Genomic DNA, 26179 nt, shown 5'->3' on the forward strand with positions numbered 1-26179 from the left:
TTGTTTTTTAAAGGTAAATTTGTTTTTCCTTATGTATGATCATTTGCTTTTATTCACATTCATTCATTCCTTTAGAAACCCAAGCATTTAGAGAACAACTGCTAAGTGAGAAGCATTATGCAGGACCTAGAGGAGAGAAGTTCAAGGTCATACCCTCCAAGGTTTGCAACCTTATTGCGAAAGTAAGATTAAATGGAGTGAAAAGTTTATGCACTAGGCACTAGTGCTAGAGTTTGTTCAGAATTACTTGTACTTTATATTTTTAATAAGTAAATACAATTGACCACTTTCATTTCAAAAATCGAATACATACATCACAATTATTTATTGTGCCCAGCATCTGCTATTACTTTCAGGTTATACAAAGTTTACCTACCAAATAGCATTTCACTAACAGCCAAGAAAGAGAAAAATAATAATGTCAAAAGTATATGAGTAGCCCTCTTATTATAATGCCTCTCTCCCTTATATGATTATCATATGAAAGAATATTCACCCAATGGGAAAATTATATTTTAAGATAATTTGTGTATTTAAGTTAAATATTGTAGCTTTAATACGCACTGCAAATGTAGAAGCAACTCGGTTTCTGAGAACAAGCAACGGACTGGTAACCTGCATTATTTTTCAAGCAAACTTTTGTAGTTTAACTAATCATAATTATGATAGCTTTGTCCATTTAGAGGCATAATCAGATGTTCTTTCTAAATGTATTACCCGCATTGGCTGTACATCCTTGTTTGAAAGGAAGAGCTAGCTTCTTTCTATTTTAATCATGTTCTCCCTCTACCAGCACAGCACTGTCAATACTAATATGTTTGATTAATTGAATTAATTTGAGTCTCCTGACCTTTTGAGTGCCCTTTGCTCAGCTGTCAGTAAAAAATATTGGTGACAAATAATATGTAGTATGCACAAAACTGTACGTATCCACTCATACACATCTATGTACTTCTAGTTCTGAGAACAGTCCTTAAACTATACTACCATAAAAATAATAGGTAGAAAATGTTTCGTTTTGCTTTAGGGAAACTTAAAATGTATTTGCATTTTAAAAGAATTTGATTACATTAAATCACATGCTCAGGGTGAGATGCAAGAAATACTGAAGCAAAACCCAAAACCTGCAATGAATACACAAAATGCTCACTGTTGTTAGAATGGTAAGATTAGAAAGGAATTTTTATTAATTTTTCATAATTTTCTGTAATAACTATGTTGTTTTTATTATAATAGCTCTATATAAACTGAAACACTATCAAGCAGTTTTAATTTTTTGCGATGCCAAACTAACAAATGTTCCCAAATAAAGAAAACAGTAATTTTTCTTAGGAAAAGTAAACCGCTCTTCACACTAAAACAATACTACTAGATATAATTTATGTAAAAGAAAGGATGCATAATCTCTAAAGTACTGAAAATTTTAAAGCAATTAATGATTAATTGTATCCAAATATTTAACTCTAAAATGGACTCTAAAACACATGCTAACACCAGACTTGCAGCTGAAAGGAGCCAGCTTTGCAGGTTGTTTGGAATCAACCTGAAATTCTACTTTGGGTCCTCAATTGCTCTTAAATCATTGTTTAGATGTTGTACAATTATTGTATCTAATATAGCTTCTATTTTTATTGTATCTAGTATAGCTTCTATTTTTTATTTATTAAAAAAATCCAATTAATTTGTAGAATAGTAACAGTAGGTTGTCCAGAAAAAGAACACCAATTCCAGCCCTGGCTGGTGTGGATCAGTGGTTAGAGTATTGGCCTGAGCACAGAAGTATCTCAGGTTCCACTCCCTGTCAGGGGCATGTACCTGGGTTGCATGTTTGATCCCGGTTAGGGCACATGTGGGAGGCAACCAATCGATGTGTCTCTCTCACATCAATGTTTCTCTCTCTCTCTCTGTCTCTCTCACCCCTCCCCTCTCCCTCCTTCCCTTCCACTCTCTCTAAAAAAGAATCAATGGAAAAAATATCCTTAGGTGAGGATTAACAAAGAACAACAAAAAAGAGAACCCCAATTCTAGAGTGCTTGAGATTCAAAAAGAGAACCCCAATTTCAGAGTGCTTGAAATTCAAAAAGAGAACCCCAATTCCAGAGTGCTTGAGATTCGAATCTTTATATTTAAGTTGCTGATGATCTGAAAGTCACTTCAGAAAGTGTAATTTCTTTTCAAAGTCAGAAATCTATCATTATGAAAATCTACTCTGAACAGAAATATTAATTTACTAAATAACTTGTGGCTGGCCCATTGTCTTCAGTAAGCACTCATAAGCAATTTATTAATTTGTAAAGTTTGTGAGATGAAGAAATATCAAAGGACTATAAATAAAAAATATAATCTAATAATGCAACTTGGCAAGTATATGAAAAATGTAAATAATCAGCCTACTTGGGTACTATTCATTACAACTTAGAAAAACTTTATGTAGCCATTCATGATATCTCAGTAATAATAATGATTACAATGACAAAAATTCACTGCATGATTGTTATGAATCAGTGCAGCAAGCTGGGGGGTGGGCAAATGTCTGATTTATGCGCAACCCACTCTTCGTGCTCTGTTTCGTTGGGCATGTAAAGTGTTATCTCAATTCCCTTTAGAAGCCTTAACAGATTACCCCATTTAATAACCACTAACTGTTGCGAGTAGGTTTGTAAAATGAAACATTTTCAATCTATTAGTTGCTTTATATGTATCTCTCCATTTTTATTCAGAAACATCATTAGCTGGATTTTACAAATGAGGGAAGTGAGCAGCACTGTGGCTACATAAACAACTCATGACTGTGGGAAACGTAAAGCTGCAGTTCAACCCAGGGCTGCCTGACCGCGAGCACACTGCGCTAGCCAGCGGGGACGGAGCAGGCGCCCGCTCTCCCGCTCAGGTGAAAATTGTATTCTCTTTCTTACTCCAAGAAAATGGTTTTCTAGTTTGTGATACGTTGGCCATGGACTTTATTTCACTTTGCCTTGGGCTTATCTGTTGAGTTAAAGGAACACGGAAGAGCAGTAATAGTCCACGGATGACCTTTAGAAATGCTGCTGCTGCAGACGCCGCCCAATTCTTGAGGGGGAAATATTTAGCATATAAGATGCACGTTAGTTCTAAGCTTAACTTCAACACAGAAACAGTTTATAAAAGTGGTAATAAAATCAAGACACAAAGCCTAAAATGCAAGAAAATGATCGTATGTGAATTTAAATGTGTTTAAATGGTAACTCAGTAAAGATTTAAGCAATAAACAAGTACTTGCTATAACCCTGGCACTGACAAGGCAGGGACTTCATATTTCTTTCTCATTTCTAATTCACGGGAGTTAGAATACTGATTTTATGGATGAAGAGGCGGCTCAGGAATAAGTGTCTTGCCCAACGACAGTTAGTAATCCTATCTGAAAAGGTTTGAATGGCTCTAAAGCCCATGCTTTTTTCCATTGCACCAAGCTGCCTACCAAAGAAAGTTCATTATTATTTATTGGCTACCTACGAAGGTCTTTACTATATGACCTTACACTTTTACATTATGCCTACACTGGAATTAATTTCAATCTAATTTCACAGATGAAGTGATTGTTTGCTCATTTAGCTTAAGCAACTTGCTCCGCAACGAAAACCAAGCACCTGCCACGGTCAGGATTCAGATTAGAGTTCCCCCTGACTCTTTCGACTATACCATTCTGTCTAATTATACAAAATAATTACAGATGAGATACAATAACTGCAAAAGGTGCTGTCAATGGATTCAGTTTTAAGAGAGAATGGATATATATGTATTACTTTAAGCTTGATTAAGATATGAAACTCATAAAAATTCCAAGAAGGAAATGGCCACAGGGAAAGGAAGTTCAGTAAATTCAGTAAGTGAGGAAATGAAGATACTCGGTTGGGAGAGGTTCAGTCATCTTCTCTGGTGCTGTAATTCTTCTTTACTTACAATTAAAGAATAAAAATGTTTATAGTACCCAGGAAGAAAAGAAGCAACAATGACTATTTTTCCTTCTCATCCTGCAAAAAATAAAAATGACATAATAGAGGCCCTTTCGTCAGAATGAGACGGCTTGCTGTGCAATGATGCCGTGATCAGGTTTATCACCCAGATTTATTTCTGATTCACTCACAGACAAAAGGGATTTGGATGTCTCCAGGTTAGCTTCAGGCAGATATAAACCAGTTTCAGATGTAAAACAAATAATGTCGCTCTTCCTCCCTAAAAAGCTCGCATCTAAATAACCCAGGCAAGGCTGACTCCTTAAAGGGAAAAATGCTGGCATACTGAGGATGTAACAGTCCAGGTCTCACTGATTCTGTTTCAGGTTACTGGACAGCTGAAGTTTGCAGATACAGAGTAGAGCACGTAGTGGGACATAGTACCCATATTTGCCAGTGTTTCCTTTTGTTTCTCCTGTCCTTGCTCAAGATAGTATATTTTAAGTTTAGATTCCCAATCCCCCCTCTCCCCAGTTTTATTGAGATATAATTAACATACATACAGCACTATACAAGTTTAAAGTTTCCGCATAATGACTTAACATATATAGGGTGTCCCAAAAAATGTACACACACACTTTGAATAATGATAAAGGCAGTATTTATCAAAATACATTTCCTTTTCAAAATTGAGCTATCAGCTGTTAAAGTGTGTATACATTTTTGGGAGATACCCTGTATATTGTGCATGATTACCACAATAAGTTTAGTTAATACCCATAATTTCATATAGATACAAAAAGTTTTAATTTTTTTTTTTTTCATTGTGATGAGAACTTTCAGGATCTACTCTCTTAGCAACTTTCAAATATACCACACAACACTGTTAACTACAATCATCACGTTGTACATAACAGCCCCAGTACTTTTAACCAGAAATTTGTACTCTCACCCAATTCCCCCTGCCCCAGATGCCCTATTTTTAAAAAAACAAACTTTTATGATGACCCTTACCAAAAGTGATCACCCCTTACTCAACTCTTACAGTAACTGATAAATGTTCTTTTAAAAAAATTCTTGAATAAATATCTTACATATCAATTTAGGTTAACCGATATGGATCATGCATAGGATGGTAAACATAAACGTTAATGAGACATCACTCATTCCTGTCTGCACGATACTTCCTGCAATCTAGTGACAAATAAATATATTTATTAGTATTTTCCAAAGTTTGATTTTTAGGTGCACATGAAACTACACAAAAACTTTTTAAGAATTTACTACTTATAGCCTGGCCAGCATGGCTCAGTGGCTGAGCATCAACCTATGAACCAGGAGGTCACAGTTTGATTCCCGGTCAGGGCACATGCCCGGTTGCCGTCTCCATCCCCAGTCGGGGGCGTGCAGGAGGCGGCCGATCAATGACTCTCTCATCATGGATGTTTCTCTCTCTCTCCCTCCCTCTCTCTGGAATCCATAAAAACATATTCAAATTCCCTTTAAAAAAATTACTTATAAATTTCATTTAACTTGTGATTTAAAAATGTGATTTCATAGATATTATGGTCTGGAATAAAAAAAAAATCAAGTAAATAACAATAAAGATGGTAACTGGCTATGCGCATATTTCGACAGCGGAACAGGAGTAAATGAGGTGTGAACAACACTGAATCACATACACCCAGCTATAATTTAAGCAATTAAAGAAGTTTCAGAAGTATGTTTGTAAAAAACTGCTACACCAGCACACTGGGGAGGAAATCTATTTTTGCAAAAGGCCTCACAGAGGTTATTGGATTTTTCCAGCCTCTCAAGAATAATGGGAAGGCTCATAAAATTGCCCTACATGACTTCAGCAGGCTTTCTGCTGCCCACACAAATGAAAGCCCCTCGTTGCCAATGCTCCAAACTTGGGGGATACTTTGCCTGAAGGGCAGGCATTCCGTGATCATCTATTTTCTACTCTTTCCAAGTTTGAGGACTTATCTAGTCACTAAGGTAATCCTCCATTTTTCAGAAATGCTTATTTTTCCATTTAAAATACCACGTTTACTTTGGTGGTTTTTATACTTAGTGTTTTAATGTGCTGGTCATTTTGTTTTTAATGATCACTTTACCAGTCTTCAGGTTTTCATGATTATGTCCTTTTTACATGCTACTTTTAATGCTTTTAAAAAGAAATTAATTTTGCCACATAATTTTAAAATAAATACATATAAATCAATTAATTACTTTAATTTGTTTCATCTACCTGTTGAAATCATTTACAGTTATGATGCAGCATTTAATTATAAATTATATAACAAAATAGTAGTTAGATGGCTGGTTTTCAAATTCTTATTTTGCAATTAAGTCATTGTATGGCTGTGAACAAGTAAGTTACTCACAGGACCTTAGTGTGATCATCTACAAAATGAGGGGCTAAGAAATAATAACTCCTTTGTCTCCAAAATGATATAGACAATCGTTTGTAGATTCACCAATGTTCCATAATCTACATAGCCATTTCACAAGTCAGCGACAATATCCTAGTCAGTTTAAAAAGAACCGCTATCGCCCTGGCCCCTGTGGCTCAGTTGGCTGGAGCATCGTCCACTATACTGCAAGTCTTGGGTTCGATTCCCAGCGAGGGTGCACGCCTAGGCTGTGGTTCAACAGGGTGTGTACAGTGGGCAACCGATTGATCTCACATCAATGTTTCTCTCTCTTTCTCCCTCTCCCTTCCTGTCTCTCTAAAACTAATTTTTTTAAAGGCATAAAAAAAAAAAAAATTTAGCCTGGCCAGAATGGCTCAGGTAGTTGAGTGTTGTCCTGTGCACCGGAAGGTTGCTGGGCACATACCAGGTTGCAGGTTCAATCCCCAGTCAGGGCAAGTACGGAAGGCAACCCATCCATGTTTCTCTCACACACACACCAATCTCCCTCTCTCTCCTTCTCTTTCTCTCTCTTCCTCTCTCTAAACATGTCCTTGGTGAGGATTAGAAAATAAATACAAATTTTATTTTAAAAAGTTAAAAAAAAAGATCTGCTATGTTCATGAATTTTTCTAGATAATGTACTCAAGGCTAACTATTCTGATCAAGTCCTAGTAATTCCTTTTTTAAATTTTTAAATATTTTTGTATTTGCTATCTTAGAATTATAAGTATATCTGCTCATTGCAGCATCTGAAAGATCATAATTTTATTAAATTGAATGAATTCCCATCATTCATAGATAGCAACTGGTAAATTTTGGAATTTTTCCAGAATTTATTTTACGTAATAAAAAAATCAATTATATAATTAATAAAATATTTTGTTAGTCTTAATAAGTATTTAGGTTCCTTCTACTGTTTTCCTATATTAAATAAAAATGTGATGATTTTTCCAAAACTCAATTTTCTCATTCAAGATCACTATTTAATTTTTGTTTATTTAAAAAATTCCCTCCCAAATTTTTATGTAGGTGCTGCACCAACTTCAGCAATTACCATCCTGTTAATCTTCTTTTATTTATATATTTCTTATTATTACCTTAGAACACATATATAGCAGAATTCTTGAAAAAGCATTAGCAAATTTAATATTTAAGATACAGATTACCTGTTAGCCCATCAAAATATTTCAGTTCTACAGTAGTATATGAGAACAACTTTTCTGAGGCTTCATCAAAATGGGATACTAATGCTTTCTAAAATGTCCACTGGAAAAGAGAAAAAAGCTTTCATTTCCATTTTTTATTTTAACTATTAATGAAAATACACAAAGTTTCACAATGTTTTTCACAAAATTTTATCCATGAATATTTTTGTTTTCCAGTTGTTTAATGGTTTTAAGCTATTATTTAATTTCAATATTTATCATTCCTTTATGATATCACAAAAATGGTTAAAATAGTTTTTTGTTTCAGACTATTTTAATTTTTATGTATACAAATCAAGTTGACTTTTCCTTTGTAGCTTTATCACTATCTTTTATGCACAAAACATTATTCTCCATCATAGGGTCATATGTTCTCTCCTAATTGTGTATTTTCATTATTAAAATTGGCTACTTGGCCCAGCCGGGTGTGGCTCAGCGGTTGAGCATCGACCTAGGATCCAGGCGATCAGGGTTCGATTCCCGGTCAGGGCACATGCCTGGGTTGCAGGCTCAATCCCCAATGACACTCTCATCATTGACGTTTCTGTCTGTCTCTCTCCTTTCCTCTCTCTGAAATCAATACAGATATATTTTTAAAAAAATAAATAAAATAAAATAGGCTACTTATTTCATAGGAAATACATCTTGCCATATGGTGGAAGGCAAGTATTGGATTTTATTCTGCCCAAACATTTAATCAATTATTCCAGATCAAATTTTCTATGAACTTCCTTTCCTTACCAATATCTAATGCCGCATTACCTGTAAAAAAGTTTTGTAAATGTTGATCTGTTTCTAGGGTCTCCCTTCCATCCTACTGGTCTGATTTTCTGTTCTTATACAAGTGTAACAGCGCTCTAGTTACTGTCAAGTCTTTTCTAATATTTTAATATCGAGTAGAGCAAATACTATCCATTATTCTTCTCTAAACCTCCTTTGCTCTATTTTCCTGTTAAGTCCACCAGATGAACTTTGGAATCATTCTGTCAAATTTTTGATAAAATTCTTGTTGAAATGCTTATTACTATTGAATTATAATCTATTAGTCAATTTAAGAAGAAAATTTTTACAAAACTGATTTTCCTTATTCAAGATTAGTACTCAAGTCATCATTTATTCAATCCCTCCCATCCTTGTTTATAAAGAGGGCCTACCTGTAGGACCTGCCTCATCAATTATATATTTCCTAATCCCAAACTAGACTCTTCTGCGATATGCAGAACCAGGCACAAAATCCTTCATCTGTCCTCCAATCCAAGTTCAGAAGCCTCTGGCTCGAAAGAGTTTTGATAAATATCTGGTAAATATCTGATGACATTATGTGTCAACTTGGATTTAGATGTTACACTTTTATCAAGTACGCTTCTTCTAGAATCTATAGTGTGTCAGAACCATATGACATCAGGAGTCTATTATATCAAGAGTTCAACTTGCTGTGATTTTAATTCTCCCTTTTTACTTAACAGTCTTAGCATTAACACAGAAACACTGGGGAGTCTGGCTTTATTTATTCATTTATGCCATAAACCTGCTATAACCACTGGCTGCCAAATTTTGTGAATCTCTCAATATTTACTTCCTTATCTTATCTTTATAAAAATAACACAGTCCAGCTGCCTTAAATATATTAGTTCTGATTGGAAATCCTCAATAGCTAATGTCCAGACCATAAAAAATTGAAGAAAGAATTTTAAATTACAGAAATAAGAGAGGTTATTTAGTATCTGATGACAGATTTCAATAATTATAATTGTTTCCATGGGGTGGAGGGGTTGGAAACAAAACAAAATATGATCCAATTCTTAAAATTAAGGAGGCTTATAAAAAGGGTCGATATTTAACTCTTTGCCAAGTCCAGTAGCATCAGACTTAAAGGAAATCTTGAAGCCTGAAAGAATAGTTTTAAACCAGAAAGAGGAAATGCAAGAGGGAAAAAATCAAATACGCTTCATTAAGTAAAACACATCAAGAGAGGGGTTAACCTTCGGTGAAAGTTAAAAAGGTTCCTCATTTCTAGTGTGAGGTTATATACAGGAAACATCTGATGTTCCATCAAAATTTAACTTGGAAAAAAGCCAGGGTCCTATGTCAATATTTCTCTACTTGCAACTGGGGATCCTGAAGTTCTCTAGGCTAATCAATTCCTTTTATGTTTTCAAGGAAATAAATCACTGAAAATAATCAATCAACCAGTGTTGGAGCCAATCCTATTAAATGTTGAGCATTTTCCAAAAAAGAAAAGGGAGAATGTGGGGGGGGGGGTACATTCATGTGTATGTTGGAGGAGGTGATGATCTAATTCTTAAAATAAAGGAGGCTTATGAAACGGGTCGATACTTAACTCTCCCCCAAAATATAATACCGTCCTCAAGAGAATTACAATGCGTGCCCTGGCCAGGAGGCTCAGTTTGCTGGAGTCTCATCCCAACACACCAAGGCTGTGGGATCAGTCCAGGTCAGGGCACATAAGAGAGTCAACCCATGAATGCATGAATAAGTGGAACAACAACATTGATGTTTCACTCTCTCTTGACTCAATAAAAAATAAAAGTAAAAAAGAAAATTACAATGGAGTAAATGAAATGGCTTTATACAACTTAAATAATTAGGGAACACTAGAAATATCAAGGAAGTGCTGAATTGTGAAAGAGTAAGTAAATATTCTACTAACCTGGGAAGAATTAATGAAAATAATAGTATTCAGAGAACTAGGACTTAAATATTTGCAGAAAAATGTCAAAAGAGTATAATAAAAGCATTTTCAGTTTTATATATATCATCTTATGAATACATTTCATATGTATTTCTGGATTAAGCAATATGTCTCTAAAATATGCAATGAATAACTTATTCTATACTATAATTTTATATTAATATTAATTAAATGTGTCCTATTTTTAACAGATGCTTGAAAATAAGATTCTATGACAGTTCAAAAAATGCATGCCCATAAGTAACATGCAGGCAAAAAAGACTTACATTCTGGAACAAAACTTTGCATGTTCTACTTTAACTCTTTATTCAATTTGAGTATAGTATTAGCTTCTATAAGTAGATATAATTAAAACCAAATAACAGCTCATTAGGGGAGTTAAATGAGATTTTTACCTAGAAAACAGCGTTTCCTTACCTATTAGGAAAAACAGACGTAAATACACACATAGCAAAGGACACACAGTTAAATATATTTAACAGTAAAATATATTTAATTTTAACTTAATTTTTATTATTTGCCTATTCTAAATATGCACAATAACTATTTTCTTCACATTGATTTTCAAGATTATATCCTTCATACAAGAATGCCTTCTTCCTCATGATTATGTCCATTTCATCTAGTCACCAAAATTGGCATCTTTTAAGAACACCAGATTTTGAAACCTAGTTAATGAAATTCCTAAGTATAACATTGTATCACCTCAATTTTATGAGAACAACCCAACCTGTATTTACTACTTAGTAAAAGATTCATTCATGACTATCGCCCAATGAGAGACTAAAAATGTATACTTTTTTCTCAGTTATTTCTATTAAAGCCTCAGAAAACAAATTTTTCAAGCAGAACATACAGAAACTATTTGGGAATTAGAGAATAAAAAGACATAATTAGGTATTAATTTTAGTGTATTCATTTCCTTATCACTCAATTTAAAAATAAAATGTTTAAGCTTCAATCTTTTCCTTCACCACTAAACTGGCAAAAGTAAGAATTAATGTAACAGGTGGGCTTGTGTGGTTTTAATAGCAATGAAATATAATCAACTGTCTCATATCATATTTCCAGGAAAGCAAGTGACACTAGACCTAACCATGATCCTTAGGCAACTCTACTATTGGCATGAAAGTGTTCAAACTCCCCACAGGGACCATATATCTTCAGGCCCTGGGTTTAATTAAACTTTAAACAAAATATATTGCCTATTTAATGCAGCTGAACTGGATGCTGACCTTTGTAGTGTATAGACTAATGCCTAGCAAATTAATGTCTGTAGCCATGGCACATACTGTCAAATTTATATCAAGCGTGAATAGTAAAAAGAAAAATTAAATCACTGCAGTTTTATAATGAGAAATGAAATTTTAGAAGAAAATTTTATAGATTTTGTAGATAAATTTTATATATTTATTCTTTTTGCTATACAGCCAAAAGTTTGTGATTTCCTTATCTTGCTGGCTCCACATCTTATAAAGTGAACTTCTAAAATCCTTCGAAATTACATTTCACTTTTCTGGACTGTTAAACTGCACACCTAGCACTAGTCTCCTGGTCTTGTCCTTTCTGCTGATGAATATGTGGAAATGATATTAATAGATTTTACCTTTAAAATCTGAAGTCAATTTTCTTTTTGGAGGTACAGAAATCAATGGCTAATCCAGTTGTAAGGTTATACTCATGTTTATAGGACTGACGCACTGGAAGCAATCACAGGAAAACCACCAGAACTCAAAAGAGGGGAAGCAAGTGGGTATAAAAAGCTTAACACTACTGGAGTGTTAATGCTTCCACGCTTGAAAGATGCGACATTCAAATCTCACACAGTTAAAAACCATCTCTTTCACAGCTGGCATGCTAAACGCCTCAGAGGTCCACACCCAGTCATAGAAGAAAACATGAAGGATATAAAGCATCGGGTCAAAAATTTACTCTGAATATCTCTACTCTAAATATATTCTGGAACAAGGTGAAATACACACACACACACACACACACACACACACACACACACACACTTCAACAAAAACAAATGACTCAGCTAGAAAGGGACTTCTTTTATAGCCATTCTACCAATTAAACTCAGGACAGAGTGTACACAGTTCAAGTCGAGTTAGGAGAGTTAGGATGTTTACAAAGGAGAACTTTTCATTTTGTTTTCAGGAGGTACAGTTGGCATCTCATTTGTCAATTCTTCTTACGTAAATAGTAGTAATAGTAAGGACTAGTATGAAGGAACAGTAGTAAGGAATCTAAATACCACTGGTAGCCACTTCTAATACTTCACTCTTTCATTCCACAATTTTCTTTCTCAAAAAACACAATTTTAAAACTTGGACAAGCTTTTAACTCCAAAAATTGCTCTAATAAATTCACTGTGCTTCCTATCAATGGTTCTTTCCTCGTTCTCTCTAAGTAGCTCAATACAAGTGGGGAAATCTCCCATAATTAAAGCGCTACTTTTGTTAGAGGCATTTGTTATTGACATCAGAGAGGTGTTACTGGACAGCCTCCTGAGTCAGTGGGACAGGGCTGTTTCCAATCTTGATTTTTGTTTTCTCATATAAATGAACTTATATGAGAGACCTTGATTGTGCTGTGAAAAACCAATTTATTAAAGTATTTAAAGCATGTATCTTTATTTAAAAAGTCAAGTAAGCAAATCTATCTATTTGGCTTATGAAGTATAGATGGGCTTTCAGCTAATTTTAAGAGCAAGTTGGATGGGGTTCTGTGGTGTTATATACCTTCCTGTTTATAGGTCTCAAAATTCCTCTGATGAATATTTTGACATAGATTAATTCTCAAGTTTCCTTCTATTTTGTTGTGATCATCCTGATAATTTCATCTTGCCAAGCCTTGAGACTGCTGGCTTCTTTGTTTAGGAAATAAAACTGTCCCCCTCTTTTTTCCCTTTCGCCCCTCCTTTCTTGTATTCTCTTATTAAAAAGGTTTATAACCATTTACTCTCAAGTGTTCTGGGCTAAAAAAAAATAATGGCTTATTATTTATAAATTGACTACAAATCGCCCATACTGTTTGGCCTTGTTTTACCTTTTTTGTCTTAGTTTCCCTATTCTGCTTGCCCTGAAATTTTTTCAGCTCCTTACTGTCCTATAACACTTTCATGAAACTCAAAATTAAATCGATACTTCTCCCTTCTTATTAGAGAATATGAGAAACATCTTTTCAATTTCAAACCTTTATAAGTAAAAGGTTTGCTATTTGCAGGCTGATGAAGGAAAATATTTTCCAGTTCTGAGCTAGGATTTTATAAGCAACGGAATGTGTATAAAGAACAAACAAAGAATTATCAGGGATAAAAAAATTAAAAGGGTATGATCAAAATAAAGGCAAATAAGGCAATAAACAGCAATGGGCCATTATCAAGCAATTCCCGCGGAAGAAGTATGTAATTGCTCCCTAAGGTGAAAGCATATTACCTAGTGTCACATTAAAAATAAAAAAGCTTGAGATTTTTCTTCTCTGTTTGCTTTGGTTTGGTTTGTGTGGTCCAGTCAACATAGTACAGACTACGTAGTAATGGACAAAATATTCTCAGGGTTAAAGCAATACAGTTTCCCATTATATTTATAGGCATTTACTTATTAAGGAAAGGCACTAAACTCCAGGCCACTGTGAAATTTCCTAGAGCGTTCTCTAAAAGCAGGGACCTTATGGACAATTTCCCTTTCATATCACCGTCACCTTTGTACAGAGGGGGGGTGGGGGGGGTAGGTGACTTAAAGTGTTTTTTGCACACAAAAATTATTCTAAACACAGTGATTATAGAAATGACAAATCAGTAATTTTAGGTTCTCTCTTACTTCATGCAACACATTATGTCCCTTGTTCTCAGGATATATTACCAAGATGAAATGGCCTAAATTACTTATGTAATTAAACCCAACAATTACTTTGCATTAAGAAAGCAGAGTAATTTTATTTTAAATAGTAAATAGGCTTAAAATGACCTTTGGGGTTTGAAAGGGCTCTAGACGATAAAAGTAACTGAAAGTTACAACCTAATTTAGTTTCCCATAATCTTTTAGGAGTATTCAAAAGCAATGTTTACGTGGATATTTTAAGGAAAATAATTATAGAGAAAGAAGAGAAAAACTAAGGATGGATAGCAATTATCCTACTTAAAAAAAAATACCCTGCATATTTAATGCATCTGTGATGAAACCACAATTTTGCAGGTTTTATTCTTTTTTGTTACGATAAAGAGTTTTTTGTAATGTATCTATGTAATAGATATATAATAAAAATATATCTATGAAGTATATATATTTCACTGATTTTTAAATGGGTAAAGGAAAGTTGCAGTGACACAGTAAAAAGCATGCTGGTTTCAGTAATACAGAGGCCTAAATAGAAAAAGCACTTGAATTTAAGGCAGGAAGCTATACTTCTGGTTCTAATACAAACTGTACCCCTGAACATGTATTTCTTGAGAACTCGTTTTTATGTTGCAAAATAAAAGAGATTATGTTAGGAGGATTTTAAGATATGAGTCTTCCATTGCCAATATCCTATGATTCTAAAATACATCAATAATTTCAGAATAAAAGAGAAACTGGGATTCAATAAAGACCTGTATTTGATGTTAAAATAAAAAATAATTGTGACTGCCTGGCCAGCATGGCTCCGTGGTTGAGCATCAACTTATGAACCAGAAGGTCACAGTTCAATTCCCGTTCAGGGCACATGCCCAGGTTGCTGGCTCGATCCCTGGTGGGGCACATGCAGGAGGCAGCCAATCAGTGACTCGCTCTCATCATTGATGTTTCTATCTCTCTCTCCCCCCTATCCCTTCCTCTCTCTGAAATCAATAAAAACATATATTTTTTAAAAATTTAAAAAATAATAATAATTTTGACAGAGATTAGGGGAAGAATATGCCATGACAAGAAAAACAGAAGAAACTCTAATGTAAATATGACAATTTTAATTTAGAGGGAGTACTCTATTAATGAAATTAAGTTAATTGGTCATTAACTGAGTATGCTCTTTCAATGTTGGTTAACATAGTTAACGATCAAAGAATGATTTTAGCTGTGGTTGCTGAGGGACAAGGGAAAATGAACTTCAAGAGAAATACAGCAGTTCTAGACAGGACAGAACTAAGTTGAATGCCTGTTGAATCAGGGACAGTAAGTAAGGCCAACACTACGACAAAATCTTATCTACAGAGAAATAATACTTACATTGGTAAATACACAAAGAACTGATAGAGAATACCGTCATCAACACTTGGAGCTTAAAGGCCCACAGAAATGATAATGATTATGCGGAAAGTAATCTTATGAAACACTTATTATGCTGGGCATTTGATCCAATAACTTGCCCTTCATTATCCCAATCAGTCCTCAAACTAACACTACTATAACAGCCATCTAAAGGATGGGAAAACTAAGGATTCACTTAAGGAATTTGCCCAGGGTCACTCAGCTAGTAAGTGTCAAAGCCATGAGTTGAACCTGGGCTATGTGACATCACACTATACTGAATCTCTATTTAATCTAACCTATTCTCTCAAGAGAAAACTGAGGCCCACAGGAAAAAAGTTACACAACTGGCTAGAAGCAATTTTAATAGTTATTTTGTGATTTGATCTCCAATATTTCATGAATTCTCATACCTTGCTAATTACAACCACCATCTAGGTGAAAGTTTAATTTCTGTTTATAATATTTAGCATCCGCTTTCCATTATTTGTATGTTGGTAATTTACATAATTTTGAATGGCATGATACTCCTCAATTACTGTTATTCAATCATCTTGGTTTTATGAAATCAAAGAGAATAATGAGAATATATTTTTAAATAGTTTTTTTAAACTTACTTATGAACTGCCAGAGTAAAAGTTAACAGTCTTAGAGTAAAATATAGGAAAATATTTAAATTGGGAAGTAAACTAAGCAAACTTTTTTTCTATTAATACACAATTGGGAAAATATCCTTGCACAATTGGTACTCAGGATAAGTCAATTACTGCTATGTAGAATAGAGCAAAATAAGTTTTTCAAAAAATGTTCAAGTGAAGAGAAAATGCAAAGAACTAGTGTTTTTTAAAAAAGACCAAGTGCAATGAATTGAGTTATTAAACTAATAATAACATTCAAATATGATTGCATTTTTTCACAAATATTCCTTTATTTCTCCTAAACTCCAAATAAAAGAAAAAATAGGATGAAAAAAAAATAATTTTTGTATGTATACAACAAGTGCTTGCAGATAGTGGTCATAAGGGGGAAATGAATGAGCCATGAGAAAAATGAATACTTACAGGTTAAATCTAGCCAGACATTATAATCCATCACTGATCCCTAAAGGGAACTAATAATATGTAAATGTGAGAATTAGAAAACACATTCGAGGCTGTTGATAAACTTGATAGGATAATCAGCACACGCTGACAGACTAATGAAACTGATGAACTGATAAGGCAGTTTATCTCCTGGGCCATTTTTTTTCTTGTCAAATGAAGGCTAATCAAAATGTATTAGGAGTTAAAGCAAACACTCAGAGGATTTCAACCGTTTGATTAGGAGGTGAAATTCTCTGAGAAAATTGTAGCTTCGTAAATAGTTGAAACTACAAACCTGGTCAGATAACAGACCTTCACATAAAATTAGACAGAAGGCAGCCACAATAATTAGGAGAGAAATCTGCAGTTTTAGTGCATTTCAGAGTCTGGGCAAAGCAACTACCTCTTTCTATAATAGAGAATAAGACAAAAGACTAAACAATAACCCCAGGGACACACTTATCTTTCACTGCCTGTGTGTGCTCAGCGTCTGCATGCATAACCATATGAGAGACAGATCCCAAGGTACCAGCTGAGTTTTCAATCAAATTTATTTACATAAAATAATTGAATGAATTTTCTGAAATCACTAACTATAGTGAAGGCCACACTTCCTATTAACAATAAAGATGCCAAATCCAGTCCGTTGCCAAGGATCTGAAAGTCCCTTCCTAGTTTAAATTGAGAACATCTTGTTTCATAGTTGAGGGAAATTGGGAATAAAGGATTTCCCAAGCATTAGTGTTAAGAATAAAATAATAAACTAAAATCACTGTGCCTCTTTAGATAAAGTTAGAGAAAATGATCTTTTCAGTCTTCGTTTTGACAGGAATAACCATCCAGTGTCAATATAGAAAAGTTAATTCTAAACACTCTAGGCACACACTTTATGCACATGGACATTTCATCTGGGTAAACGGACTGATGGTAAAAGGCTGGACCGTATAAGGCACTGTTTTAAACTGTAAGAGTTTAAGGGCAAAAGTACATTTATTGAAGGTAGATTTTACCTTTTAGTAATTATAGCAAAGAGAAAAAGAAGCAACAACTAGAAATACTCCAATGTCCTTTTTAACGTGAGCATTATATCATTCCACTGCTGCACAGGCTAACTAGGGGCAGGGGTCCCAAAGACATGGAATAAATATATTAACCTATTCCAAATCATAATTTTTTTCTGTTTATTGACCCATACCTCATTCTGTCTTTAAACTATTTCTGAAAATTTCTGTCATTCAGAAAAAAGAGAAAAGTGGATATCCTCGACAGGCATTTATTCTATAGTTTAGGAGTATTTAAGATATTTTCTTATGTGTGTGCTCAAGCTATACAATTAGTATCAAATTCCTCAAATCACAGAATACAGAAGTATAAAATAGTCCTATAGACCATGATGTCTAATTTCTTTTATATGCTTGAGGGAGGTCTAGAAATATTTAACAACTTAACCAAGTTTAATAAAAAGATAAAAAATGAGTTTGTGCTTTGGAGAAAAAGAAATACTTGATTTGAGGACAAACGCAACCCCTTCTCTTCTTTCCCTTATCTGGAAACAGCAGAGTTAACCAATCAGCAGAGCACCTTACACTTTAGAGACTCTTTCTAAGAGTCACATGCTGAAAGGGCAGTTTTCAGTTCTGTCCACCATCAAATAGCTGTGGTAACAATTTACAGTCACAAATCAATTGTAGGTGATAGGTAAATATTTTATTAGAAATTCTAGTTCCTGACCTCTTGGACTTAGAAAAATCAATGCCCTAGCTTATATACTTTCTAATAAGAAAATTAAGCAAATTATCAAATGTAGAAAAAGGAGTGATTTTAGTAGCGCATTTGCATTTTTCACAGTATTATTTTTACTCTAAAATACTAATTCTGGCCCAGCGGGTGTGGTTCAGTGGTTGAGTATCAACCCATGCACCAAGAGGTGGCTCGCTCAATTCCCAGTCAGGGCACATGCCTGGGTTGTGGGCTGGATCCCAGGCAAGGGGCATGCAGGAGGCAGCCAATTGATGTTGATGTTTCTCTCTCATCAGTGTTTTTATCTTTCTCTTCCTCTCTTTTCCTCTCTCTCTAAAATCAATAAAAACATATTTAAAATACTGTGAAAAAACCTATTGAGATCCAAGTCCTGATCAATGAAAACCATACAAATTGATTCAGTTATTCTCATCTTTTATAAGCACAAAAAATTATTCATCCCTACATCATAGTTTGTTTACTTTTGATGATCTTCTGATTAAGAAAATAACATGATCGCCTACCCACATGGCTCAGCAGTTGAGCATCAACATATGATCCAGTGGTTGAGTGTCGCCCCAAGAACCAAGAGGTCACAGGTTTGATTCCCGGTCAGGGCACATGCCCAGGCTTCGGACTCGATCCCCAGTGGGGGTTGTGCAGGAGGCAGCGCATCAATGACTCTCATCATTGATGTTTCTATCTCTTTCTCTCCCTCTCCCTTCCTCTCTCTGAAATCAATAAAGACATATTAAAAAAAAAAAAGAAAATAACATGATCAAAACTATCATGAATTTGATAACTTTACTAAAATCTGTGTACTTTATTCATCTTTTTCAATATCTAGAGTCTAGCTAATACTTAACACTCAAAAGGTTTTGTGAGCCCCTTGCAACAACTCTGGGATCTGGACAATTTGTTGAAAATCACTATGATAATGTACTTCTTTGATCTTGTCAGAACAAGTGTGCTATGTGAAAATTTGAATGTGTACCCCGTTGTGAATAAAGATTTTTTTGAGGAGGATCAATGATATAACTTATTAGAATTCCATTTAACAGAAGCACAGGTTTTAATTTCTCCACCGGTCCCTGAAACAGCAATTGAAATATTAAGGTTTTACTTACCCATCATGTTGTATAAGCTCTGTGGGGCAAACTGCCTTGGCATTTTCTGAATTGCTTCCTTATATACACTAAGGGCTTCCTAATATAACAAAACAAAAACAAAACAAAAAAATAGATGAAATATAAGAACATTCCCCCAAAATAAAATAATAACATCCTTCCAAAATTAAAAGCTCCCATTGCTATTTCTAAATGGTCCATTGGAGGAAATAATTCAGTTGCCCTTTGATGTCATACTACCTCAATTTCATGAATAAAAAAATTCAACCCAGTGAGTGAAGAAGGCCAGATAAAAATTTAGTTTAACAAGTAGTTGAATGTTACCAAGCTCTTTTATTTTAATATAAAATTTTAGTTCACATAGGTTACTCAATTAAAACACTAGAAAAGTTCATATTTGGAAGTCACCCAGAGTCATCTAAAATCTGTAGTACTTTAAATCAGGCCACCAAGTAGGATCTAAATAAAATATCAAATAACAAATCTGGACACTGAGACCCACTGAGATTATAAAATGCAATTAGTTTAGAAGTTGTATCTTTATATTGCATTCTTGATACAACCTGAAAGAGTATATTAGGGGTGTGGTCTGGGGGGGGGGGAGGAGTGATACTGAATGTGACAAAGAAACCCATGCAAACATGCTTCCTATGAAAGGGAGGACAGGACAGGGTCCACCTCCCAACTTCTTGTCCAAGGGCCCATCTCCATCACTTTTCTTCTCACCCAATTAAAAAAAAAATAAACTAAATTTCATTTAATTTTTGTTTTAAAAAAAACTTACATCATCTTAATACTTAATACTCAGAATACAATATATTTTTTAAGATCAAACATTGGATATAAGGTAAGAACCACAATGTGTCTTAGGTCATAAAGCCACAGATGACAAGCAAGTGAGCTTGTGAAGCAACCCTTTCTTGAAGGGTTGCTCTGAGAAATTAACAGTAAAGAAATCTGTTAAGTATTCATTAGCTGAAGTGTTTGGTTTTTTTCTCCCCCCTGAGTGAATTTCACCATGAAACTCTTTTAATAAAAACACACATTAGCTTCTGAAATGATCAGTGTCCCTGTGATGAGATCATAGGGTAGAAAATACTGAGACTGGATCAGAATAAGGGGTAGGAGAAGGGGAGAAAGGTTTGGGGCCAACCTCATAGTGTCCCTGCTCATGGTAGAGTTTTCCCAGGTTGTACAGACAGCTGGTCACCGAGCTCTTATGTGCATGAGGGTCCTTTAGGTTTTCATCAGGGATCTCAGAACACTTTAGGAATGTACGTCGGGCTTCTTCTGTCTTTCCTTGGTTCATCAGAATAATACCGGTGTTTAAATATGCAGCTGGGAGAAAAAAGTGAAAACATACATGTGAGACGATGATGTACACTGTGGAAACAATAACTTATCTTTACTTCAATTAACTTTCTATGGACTGTTTCTGATTTGAAAAGAAACCAAGAAATAAATACTTAGGGAACAAATATATATGGAAACAATGCAAGAAGCACAGGTATCACTAAAAAATACATGGAATAGTCTCTGCCCTAAAAAAGTTTAAAATATTTTGAACTTAAAATATAGATGAATAAAAGTTGTATTTCTCTCAATATATTAAAAAATGAAAAACTGAGCCTGGCCAGTGTTGCTCAGTGGTTGAGTGTCGCCCCATGAACCAAGAGGTCACAGGTTTGATTCCCGGTCAGGGCACATGCCCAGGTTTCGGGCTAGATCCCCAGTACGGGGTGTGCAGAAGGCAGACGATTGATGTTTCTGTCTCACTAGCCCTCTCCCTTCCTCTCTCTCTAAAATCAATAAAAACATATTTTTAAAAAAACAATAAACTCATATCAAAACATGATTAAATTGAGTGAGATATCATTGTTGGAGGTTTATAATTTGATTAGAAAGTTTTCAAAACTAGGGGTACTATGTTTTTATTCTCTGTGAGGTTGTAAGTCACCAAATAATTTTCATGTGTAAAGAAGAGGTACATAAAAGAAAAACTTGACTATTACTTACAAGCCAGTGTAGGCCTGCTCCCGATTGCCAGTTTATAATAATGTAATGCTTCTGCAAACCTGCTGCTCTCCTGTAGAAGTAACCCTCTGCAGGAGGAAAACAGAAATTTGGAGATAGAACTGTGTTACTATACATAAAACCACAAAGCTTTATTTTATATTTTAAAAATAAAAATGGTTAAGGGGCCATAAAAAGGCTGACCTGGTAATATAAAAATAAATTCTAAGTAGAAGGAAATTATTCCTCAGGAGAGAAAATATTGGAGAGGTATCAACTGCATTTATGTTGCATTAGAAAGTATTACGAACCATTTTCAAAAAACTCTACCCTCAATGAACTTGCCTCTTTCTCGCAGCCTTTTCTCTCCCACTGGAATTACAAGCCACCTAAATTTCTTATTGAAGCACACACATTTTTTTCAACTCTTCAGAGAGGAAACTTTTCTAAGTTAAATACACACACATACAGTTTAAATATATCTATATACACACACATACATACATACATACATACATGCATGTATATATATGTATTTAAACATGAAACACCTCTCACTAGCCAATTGATGCAGGAGGAATTAATGGACCAGACTTCCCAGACACAAGTGGAAGTGAGGTGAAGGTTCTTAGGGCACCACTGAAATAAGCATTTTCAGAAGCCCCCATGGGAGGAGATGTGGAAGATTTTATTGGCATGGAATTACATTTCTCGGGTTCCAAAGTCCCCTGCCCCTTAAGCCAGTCCTGGAAAGTTGCAGCTGGGAGTTCAGCAGAGCCAGAAATAAGGCCAGTGTCCAGAGTTTCTGTTCCATGTTGCGGCCAGGTGTGGTTCAGCATTCTGGCCAGATTAAAGTCTATTAGTCTATGTGTGGAGTCTAACGTGGCTGTGCACCATGTGGGCACAGGTCAGCACCTCCCCCTGCAGCAGGAGCCTTAAGAGGGCCTGGTGCATGTGAGAGAGAGAAAGAGAGAGCTTCCATTGTTTGGAAGTTTAAATATCAGGTTTCATGCCCACCTTGGCCACTGCCTGGCTTTCAGGTGTGACTGACCGGCAAGCAGGTAGGCACCTTCCCACTCACTCAGGCCTTACTGGGCATGTCTAAGCTGCCTCTGTCCAGTCCCTTCCCCCATCAGTAAGTGGGGAGCAGACTTGTAGAACGTTAAATGCCGCTTTTGGCAAAGCTGTACAAATGACATGCCTATATTATCTGGTCTCTCCTTTCACTCCTTTCCTTTTAAATAATAACCAGGTTATTACAAAGGCATCAATATTGTCAGGGAAATACTGGTCCATGACTGATCAAAAGGCAAAGGTAATATAGGTCAACAGGATAAAGAGAATCAGAATTTCATCAAATGCAGTAAAGACACAAAGAAAAAGATTGAAGACTATCCACATTATTATTTCCTTATTTGTATTTGGTCAAAGAAGCTTGAATTTCACAATACTGGGCACATTTCAGTTCACTACAGACCCTCAGACTCCATGCCTCTTCACCCCGAGGCTCTTAGGCAGTGGCCACATGGACTACCCCAGCCATCCCAGAGACCCCACCCTCATGACCTATTTGAGAATCAATTCTAATCATATCTATGAAAACCCAGTGTCAGGGGATTGGACTAAGTTCAAAAAGCTCTGACAGAGGCCTTTTGGGCTGTCCCTATTCTCTTGTAATCAGCAACTATCTTACAGACATTTGGCACCTCTTTGGGGCCTGAGTACTGCTGTTATCAACCTCAAATTGCAGATTCTACTTGCCAGCTGCTGAAGCCTTTGAAGGGCTGGTAAAATGAAGCTCTGAGAAATGAGAAGGCTACTGATAGAAACTTATCATTTTGTAGAGTAGTTTAAAATACTCAGTTTATTATTTAATGGGCATCATTAAAAAATATCTAAAGCAAATTATTTTGAAATTAAAGGCTGCTCACTCCTGTCATTAGCATATATTAACCTCATTATTTCTAACTGTTTGTTAGAAAGGACATCTGCAATAGTGTCCACAAATAAAAATTTTAAAAAGTCATTTGAATAGAGCGAACCATTCCAAACCACATGAACATCACTTACATCAATACATAAATGTACACTTTTATTTAAAATTTTGAACAATTAATTTGACCATGCAGTTGATGCGTTTTGCTGTTAAGTGTATTTTTCAGTTGCTGGGAACAAAGAAGAACAAAGTATTCTGCAGTACTCAAGGGTATGTGAAAATGTCTGGTTGCCTTTAAAAGTGAGTAAAATTGGTAAAGAAAAAGAACACTCATTTTTCAAAATAGGAATAATACTCTTTATAACAATAATTTTATTGTCAAAATGCTTTCCTATTAATTAGTTCATATATACTATCTCATTTTAGAAACTTATCTACAAACTTAATTGTCTTCATCACTTCCCTGAGATTCAAATAAAGAGGTGCTTTTCCTTTCATACAAGGCTAATGACACCAGAGGAAAAATACCATCCAGATATTTAATCTGTTCTTTCTGCCTTTTTTAGAAATTCAAATCATTCCATGAGACTCCCCTTTATCCAGTATCTTCCATCTCTTTCTGCATTACAGGTTTCTTTCCCTTAAGGCCACATTTTCCCTTAAAAATGCTCATGTGCCTGTTAGCATAAGGGCGGAAAAAAACCTCTACAACCTTTATTCATTCCTTCATCTACCTCTGAGTACTGCAAAAACTTCGATTTCCTTTAAGGGTGTCTATCGTGTATACATCCAATGACTCAAAATTCATTTACCCACAAATCCAATTTTGGCTCTTTCCCAGAATTCCATAGAACGTCATACTGAAACTTCTACTAATGACCAGACTTTAAAAATAGCATGTTTGTGTGAACAGCCCATTCAGCTGCAGCACCTATGACTACTGAACTCATCTTCCTTCCTAAAACTATTTCCTTGGCTTCTGGAAAACCAGCCTCCCCTAGTACTCTTTTATCCCTCGAACCATTCCACAGAAAATGAAGAAAGTGTCCCTTCATTCATTTAAAAGAAGTTGGTGTTTCAGAGGACTTAGTCTTTTTCTCTTTTGTTAATAAATATTGTTTCTACATGACATCATGCACACATGTAGCTCATCTGCTGAGTTCTCTCTCCTGACATCCAGCTCTATTTTCAACAGTTTACTGAGCCACGTCAACCTAGGTGCTCAATGGAATTCCAAAAGCAGTACATCCAAATATTACAAACAGTATATCTCACTGCAAAATAGAAAAATAATAAAGTAAATAAAAGGGGGAAAAATCTCAACATTTAGCACTATCAGGTTGCTAGAATCAGAAACCTGGTTATCACTCTCAACTTTTCACTTATCCTCACCATTCCATGTTTTTTATAAAGTCTCCAAAGCCTACCGAGTCTCATTTTCTAAGATTCTTTATTCTGCCCCTTAAGGTTCATCCTTATGGCTGTCAGGGCCCCTTTATCTTTCCTGTCACCTAAATAACTGCAATAGCCCACTAATTAGTCTCCGCATAATTACATTTCTAAAGGGCAAATATGCTGCTAGGCTAGACAGAAAGAGCATGACAGATGAGCTCATATCTTTGACAACGTGCCTAAAGCCCATAAACTTGGGAAACCGATGTATGTAATTCAGCCTCATGGGCTCCCCAATACTGACGTATGATATTCCTATCATTTTCCAATTCATAAAACATACAAAGAAGAGATAAAATAATTGGCATGGTAACCTGGCCTGGACAATCCTGTCCAGCCTGCCTTATTCTCTGGAGGAAACTAGTCACATGGAGACACGCAGCAGGCGAGTCTCTAGAATTATATAATGTGGCTCTGTAAATTAGAGCATCGTCCTCTGCATCATCTGAATAAAGTGAGCAGAATGAGTCCAACCAACTGAGATGGCTATTCAGACTGATTTCTCATGGCTAAGGATTTAGCTGAGCATCAACGGTGCCGCAGTATGCACGCTGTAAATGCGAACAGGACAGAAATGCGCTTGCTCATGATGCTCAAGCTACGGGGGGGAGAGAAGAAAGAAAATAAATGGTATGGAAAATTGCCATGATAGAGGACAGATGATCAATACCACTCCAGCTCAGGAATGGACAAAGGTTCACAGAGTTAAAGTGACATTGGCAGAAGCTTGAAAAGCAAGCAACAGTTGTCCAGCAATAAAAAGTGTTACTGGAGGCCCCATGTTACACAGGAAGAAAGAGTGGTCCACAGAGAATTTGCCAACTAACTCTAGGTTTTTTACAGTTCATAAGAAGGCAAAGGCAGGACTGGAACAAGTTCTCTGATACTAAATCTCATGTTATTTCTAGAAGAAAAAGAGGAAAGACTTAAAATAATTCAATTCTATATACATGCGTACTAGATTATGTTTCCCATTGCTCTAAAACTCTCCCGATTTTGTGTAACACTAACTTGCACTGATGCTCTGAAAAGGAATCAAATGCCATTTGGGCAGGTCTGGATGAATCTGGGTCAATTCTAGCACTGTAACAACCAAGCTTCTTTTACTGCCCTTTTCCACATTTACAGAATCCCATTCTTTATTTTACTGAAGATATGACAGGGAGAGATACCCTTCACATCATAATAACTATGGTGGTAATAATAATAATAGCTAAACTTACTGAGTTCTTACACTGTGTCATGCACTTTACATATATTAACATATTTATTACTCAACAATAATCTTGCGAAGTAGGTTATTCTTACTAGCCCCATATTAGAGATGA

General features: G+C 35.3%; 1 protein-coding gene across 3 annotated transcripts in view; it reads right to left on the reverse strand.

Moving 5' to 3' along the window:
- TMTC2 (transmembrane O-mannosyltransferase targeting cadherins 2) overlaps positions 1-26179 on the reverse strand; it is a 374536-nt gene that overhangs the window by 111189 nt on the left and 237168 nt on the right. For all 3 annotated transcript variants that reach the window (XM_087814516.1, XM_016199427.2, XM_016199430.2), the window contains 3 exons: positions 21467-21552; positions 20604-20788; positions 19451-19529 (listed from right to left, as the gene is read on the reverse strand). In XM_087814516.1, the coding sequence (XP_087670642.1) occupies positions 19451-19529; positions 20604-20788; positions 21467-21552 (350 nt within the window). The remainder of the gene's footprint in view (positions 1-19450; positions 19530-20603; positions 20789-21466; positions 21553-26179) is intronic.

Source organism: Miniopterus natalensis, chromosome 2 (genome assembly GCF_054644295.1).
Source record: "Miniopterus natalensis isolate mMinNat1 chromosome 2, mMinNat1.hap1, whole genome shotgun sequence".
NCBI lineage: Eukaryota > Metazoa > Chordata > Mammalia > Chiroptera > Miniopteridae > Miniopterus > Miniopterus natalensis.